Raw genomic sequence first — 6,672 nt, 5'->3', positions numbered from 1 at the left:
GGGAAGAGGTAACTATGGGGAGGAAGTGGGAGGGGAGCTGTTGCATTGTGGTAAACAATGGTCAATTTAATGCGACAAAGTATATGTGAACTGCTGTATGGAAAGTGAATTTGCTCTGTAAATCTTTACCCAAATCACAATAAATAATAAATTAAAAAAAAAAAAAAAAAAACTTACTGAGAAATGCTGAAGTAATTCATCTTTTTCCTCCTCATTGAATCCCCCAACTGTTAGTGCTTTGGGGCGATGGTCCACCACCATATGATTTAGTGAGCCTCTTCCTCTTCCCCCACGGCCTCGGCCTCTTCCTCGGCCTTGAGAGGACAAGGTCTTTCCTCGACCAACAGGTAAAATACCTAATCGTGCAGCCTGAATAACAACAAAAGATAGAATTAGTATATACACTGTTAGACTTAACGTTGGGAAACAGAGGAATACAGAAATATTTGTTGAGATGTTAAATATGCTGTTTCAGTAACTACTCTTAAATCTCACCTCCACTTGCAACTGATTGAGTTTTTTCCGTAACTCTGTTGTGTCTTCTCCTGAGGATAGCCTCTTATGGAGATCCAGTTCAGTATCTAATAGCTCTTTCTGGGCCTTTGGAAAAATGAAGAGTAAAGATCTATTTTTTAGAGAAACTTCCAAGACCTTACTCAGGCCATCACAGAGAATAACACACATCTCTTTCAGGAAAATACAAGTGACAGAATGGGTGTTCTAAGGAAATAACTTTATAGATCCAATACTGTAAGCAGGCAGAAAGTATAATTAAATCAGTGGAAAATAATAAACAATACTACTGCCTAAGATACTCTAAAAATCAGATAAGGGTGCTGAGAATACTTTTACAAATGGGAAAGTATCATAAATATAGCACAATGGAGAAAATAAAAATATGCAAAAATTCATTAATAATTAAAGGATAACAGTTATATACCATTACTTTCTTATTTGAACCCTGTAACTATTGTCACTGTTTTGTCTAGGGGCAAATTCTCCATCACTCTTTAGGTGATATGACTGAAATTTTTTCTTCCATGTACTCGCTAATTTTCAAATGAGTACATGTTCTTTCTATGACTGGGGAATTTCAATAAAAATAACATTTTAAATATATCTTAAAGAAGTAGTCTTGAATCACTTTACACTCCTATACTGAGAGAACCATAATTTCAAATATAACACTGTACAAAATATAATTTGCATTCTATGTATCTGGCAAATTTATCCCAGTTTTCAAAGGCCTGGAAATTAATTTTAAAATCCCACTCTAGAGCAGTGGTATAATAAATCACTATGTAAAGCTAGTACTCTCTTTGAAGAAGGGAACAGAACAGATTAAAGTTAGTAAAATTAGACTCAAATGGATCTGGAACTTCTATTATTCTTTTTATTATCATGCCACATTTTTGCCCATATTAAACCCAGTACCTTTTGAATATTACTGTAACATTATTATAGCATTATTTAAAAAAAAAAAAAAAACCTTCTTCCCATCACTCCAGCAGTTTCATGTTCAGCACAGTGAACCAAAAACTTCAATTAAAAACCACATCTTAGATCCAAAGGGTTAGTATTACCTCTTCTCAAAGATAATACAGAGCATCTAAAGAAACATTTTAAAAAGTATTTTTTAAAAAAGGACCACAATTATTTATCTATCTGGTGGCACAGTGGATAAAGCATGTGGCTGATAACCAAAAGGTCAGCAGTTCAAACCCACCAGCCACTCCATGGAGGGAAGATGGGGCCACTACTTCTGTAAAGATTTACAGCCTGGGAAACACAATGGGGGTTGCTATGAGTCAGAATCGACTCAATGACAGTGAGTTTGTTGTTTTTGGAAGGAAACTACTAAAACCTGAGGGTTTCACTGTACTTTCACAGTTGTAAGGCACATAGCAAATGTTCAATAACCCTATGATGAACGAAAAATGCAAACAGATACCTCTGTCTTTGTCTTCACTTTAGATGGTGCAGAGACTGCAGAAGATGTTTTTAACTCATCTTTTAATTGTGAGATCTTTTCTCCAAGCTCTTTCAAAGTCTTCATTATATTTGCTCTCTCTTCAGGTTTCATGTTTTTGTTTTTTTCTAGCTTAGATATTAACATCTACAAAATTAACAGGAAAAATGAAAACTTCTGCTTAACGTAGTTTAATATAAATAAGGCTTAAAAACTTTACTATTAAGCATGTCTTTATAAAATCCATTCTGTGTATCATTCCCAGTATCCAAAATAATAACGCTCTTGCCTTACCTTTTGGCATTCTATTTGTTTTTCTAACACTTCTTGCCTCTTTTTCCTCATATCTTGTTGCAGCTTCATTGCTTCCTATATGAATAGGTAAAGAAGAAATCAATAATGATATAATGCTGCTCCTAAGTTCTCAACTGATTTCTTCTGGGGCATCTCTATCTAAGACAGATTTGCCTCTTAATGAAAGAACAACTGAAACCAGTGAAGAAGCTTTTCATTATACTTTACTTAACATTTCCAGTGTAATAGAGTTTATATTTATAATTGTATTTTTTAAGTATTTAAAATATTAAATACTAATCAGCCATATCTGTAGGTATTATTTACTTAAATTATCTGAATGCTTATGTGAAGAACTGTGTTCTCTTGTCAGTGTAATAAGCCAAATTCGTATTTTTGAACTTTAAAGGTAAAAAATTTAAGATGAAAGTAAAATCTAAGGCCTTCTGCCAGAAAAATCTTGACTTCCCATTTGTCTATTAATAAAATCTTTAATTACATAATGATATTGGGGGGGAGGGAGCTTAAATCTAAAATGATAATGAAACTCAAAACTGAATCCTATGATTAATAAATTACATGAAAGTTTCACTTTATGTGAAACATTATCTAACTTATAAAACAAGAAAAGAATTAAAAGGGAAAAGAGGCAAATAAAAATGCCTGTGTCTCAGAGGAAAACAAACCAACACGGTAGCTTAGTGTTGTTTACTTTTATATTGCAAAAATGTTATTCCTTGTGCTTAGTGTGGCCACTGAAAGGCAAATGTAAAATACTTTTTTCTGTTTGTTCTCCTTTGTTTATCCCAACTGCACAATAAATAGGAAAGAAGTGAAATGAACATTATTATATAGTTCTACAACATGAACTCAAAGATGTTAATATAATCACTAGGAATTCAATGGGTCCTTTCCTCTTTGAGGAAAGAAGATCAAAGCTATTACCTGTTTCTTTTTAAGAACTTCTTGAACATCATGAGATTTAGACCCTGAACAAAGTTTTGAAGGTGTCTTTATGTTTGAGGAGCTGTAAATCATTTTCGGATGGCTTGGTGTTGAAAATATCTAAAACACATAAATAAGAAAAATTAATTCTTAGAAATGATTTAAAATGGTATTTTGGAAAGACTGCATAAACTTCTATTTTATGAGTCTTTTTAACTGTTAAAAACTTCATGTATGAAAACTAGCTCTTTATAAATTTAATTGTCATCAAAGACAAAAACAAAGCTTTGCTCATTATTTTTTAACACTAAGATTTCTGAATGTAATCATCTATTTTCTTTATATTTATTTTTTTAATTATGAGGAAAAAACAGCCCTAGGAGCTGGCCTGGCACTCATAGGTGAAACAAACACTTTCACAGAACATCAACATCAGATAATGCCATTCTGTGACCATGATAATGAGACTGCGTTCATAATTCAACACAGGCAAAAACACAAACAGTATCTAAACCATGTTGCTGTTATTATGTGCCATCGAGTCGGACCCAACTCACAGCGACCCCTCCTTGGGTTTCTGAGGCAGTATTGTGACAGAAGTAGATTGCCCAACCTTCCTTCCAAGGAGTGTCTGGTGAGTTTGAACTGCCAGCCTTCTTGTTAGCAGTCAAGTGCCTTAGGCACTACGCTACCAGAACTCCCATCCAGACCATAAAATTTATAAATAGCTAAAGATCCCTCTACCCTAATACAAATATTTGACTGCTGCTTCTTTACTAATTACTGTTTTAGACTTATTCTAGTCTTCCCTCCTTCCAGATTAAGATTTATTAAGATATCCAATCACAGGAGTATTCCTGTTTCCTTAAGCATTCCCTAAAATCACCTAACACTAGCCCAAATGCTAAGGTAAGTCCTTTTAAATACAATCTGAGATGTTCCATGATTCTCACTGTGTGCATTATCCCTCACTAATAAAAATCCAACTTGTTCAAAAATAATTATGTTCTTGGTGGTCTTGGCTAGAGAATAATGTCATAAATTACTTTCCACAAGTGAAGTGCCAAATAAGGAAACTCTTCTAAGAGTACTTTGTAACTATAATCTTCTTAATGTTATACTTAATCAAATGTTATGAGTTTACAATTAAAGTAAGATAAGTAATTGGCTCACAGATTTGATGTCAAAGTCCATAAACTCTTGTTTTTCTACATTTTAATGGAATTTTTTTTTTTAAATAGAGAGATACGTATAAAAATTCTGATGTATCCATTACCAAGCAGCAATAATTAAGAATATATAATCTTGTTTTCATTTATATCATCACTATCACATCCTTACCTCAAATACTGTATCATTTCATCTCTGTTTCAGCCTTATGTCTAGAAAGATCCCATTCTTTTTAAAACAGAACTAGAATATCATCACACTTCAAAACAGTAATTTTTTAATATCACTAAATATTCACAGCTCTGGATTTTATTAAAAATGTTTAAACATTTTTCCACTTTGAAATGGGATCCATGAAGGTACAAGTAGCAAAACTGGTTATGCTCTTTAAAGACTCCTTTAATTCCTACTTTCCCTCCTTCTCTCTTCTTTTACTTACAAATTACTTGTTAAGGAAACCAAATCACTCATTCTATGTATTTCCCATAGGATTCTGTGGTATCCTTAACATATTCCTCTGTACCCTAAATTTCCTTTAAATTGGTGGGTAAGGCTAGAGTCTTAAGATTTGTTATCCTCTTTGACAAGACTCTAGTAATCATTACTAACTTCATTTCTTTCTGGTTTGACAAAATATTCTAGGATCCTCTGCAACATCAACAACCCCAAATCTAGAGTTACCCATCTCCACAAAGAGAAAACATTTTATTTTGTGACAGTCGTTGCAATCCCCACAGTGTAACAGCACTCTTCCTTCTATCTCCTTATGTATACTATTTCCCTCTGTTCTTCTTTCTTATCCTGTCTCGCCTTCTAAGTTTTATACCTGGGCAAGTACTGCCCTTTTGATCTCATATGTTTGATTTTTCTAAGGAGTGTGTACCTCCCTGATGCTTTTGTTCACCTTCAGGCCTATCTGGCTGAAAGTTGAGCCATGAGGGCAAGTTAGTTCCAGGCTTGACAGGTGTCTAAAGGCCAGAGTCTAAGTGGTTCCACCTGCCTCTGTAAGACCAGTAAGCCTAGCCTTTTCTGAGTTTTGTTCTACATTTTTCTCCACTTTATCTGAGATCTTCTATTGTGATTCCTTTCACAGAGGTTGGCAGTGGTAGCAGGGCACGATCTAGTTCTTCTGGTCTCAGGGTCATTCCGTGAGTCCTTTGGACTATTTCCTTGCCTCTTTGATTTTCTTCACTTTTCTTTGATGGGGAGAGACCGGTAGGGGCACTTTATTCCATTTTGATTTCGTTAATCAATGTTTTCTGATAATCATCCCATCATATATTTACAAATATTTCTCATTCCTAGGCAAACACGGATATACAGGTGGATAGATGGGTGGACTGGCTGAACTATTAGGTATGTCTATGAAGCAGGAAGTGTACCCAAGACCATGTATAGGGTTGGCAGACAATGGTTCAACAAGTGTATTTGCATGTTCTGTACGAATTTCCAGGTGTATAGTAGAGTTGACAAGGCTATAGTCACTTCTTGGTCACATCCAGCTACCTAGAGAGCAAGTAGTTGAATCTGTGGGCTTGGGACCATAGTCACAGGGGACATCACACTCAATTGGCATAAGATACTACACAAAACACTGTTCCACCTCCTACTTTGGCGAGTAGAGACAGGGATCTGAATGAACAAAAACAAAGATTCATGGAAACAATTAGTCCTCGCAACTGGTACACCATGCAATCCTCAGCCTACATGAATATGAGACCAGAAGAACTAGATGGTGCCCGGCTACCACTGTCAACCACTCAGAAGAGAATCTATGGAGATCCTAAGTAGAGAGGGAGAACAATGTGGAACAAAACTCAAAATCATTTGTAAAAATGAAAAAGGGCAGGGGACTAGGTTTGCTGGTCTGATAGACCCTGGTGGAACCACTGAGACTATGGTCCCTAGCTGCCCTTCAGGTCTGGAATTAAACCCACACCTGTGGCTTCCAGCTAAACAAAAGATAGGCATATGAGTTGAACATGCACCTGAGGTAGATACACTCCTTGGAGAGAACAATTATGGGAGAAAGAAGGGTTATTTATGCACAGGGAGACAGCTCAGAGGGCAGGAGTGCATGGAGGGACAGACAAAGGGAAGAGGTCTATTGGGAGGAAGTGGGAGGGGAGCTGTTGCATTGGGGTAAATTGTAGTCAATGTCATGAGACAAAGTGTATGTGAACTGCTGTATGGAAAGTGAATTTCCTCTGTAAACTTTCACCCAAATCACAATAAAAAAAAAATTATCATTCTTTCCTAAAACCGCATATACTGTATTGTGTAAATGTCTTGTT

At 35.4% G+C, this 6,672-nt stretch overlaps 1 protein-coding gene across 1 annotated transcript in view; it reads right to left on the bottom strand.

Moving 5' to 3' along the window:
- RBM27 (RNA binding motif protein 27) overlaps positions 1-6,672 on the bottom strand; it is a 121,689-nt gene that overhangs the window by 20,224 nt on the left and 94,793 nt on the right. The window contains exons 16-20 of the mRNA XM_042782088.1: positions 3,209-3,328; positions 2,264-2,338; positions 1,952-2,116; positions 496-600; positions 178-369 (exon numbers count right to left, since the gene is read on the bottom strand). Of these exons, the coding sequence (XP_042638022.1) occupies positions 178-369; positions 496-600; positions 1,952-2,116; positions 2,264-2,338; positions 3,209-3,328 (657 nt within the window). The remainder of the gene's footprint in view (positions 1-177; positions 370-495; positions 601-1,951; positions 2,117-2,263; positions 2,339-3,208; positions 3,329-6,672) is intronic.

Source organism: Orycteropus afer, unplaced genomic scaffold, assembly GCF_000298275.1.
Source record: "Orycteropus afer afer isolate SDZICR_OR568_19922 unplaced genomic scaffold, OryAfe1.0 scaffold00238, whole genome shotgun sequence".
NCBI classification, from domain to species: domain Eukaryota; kingdom Metazoa; phylum Chordata; class Mammalia; order Tubulidentata; family Orycteropodidae; genus Orycteropus; species Orycteropus afer.
Note: the sequence above shows the minus strand (reverse complement) of the source record. Positions and strands in the feature narration are given on the sequence as shown.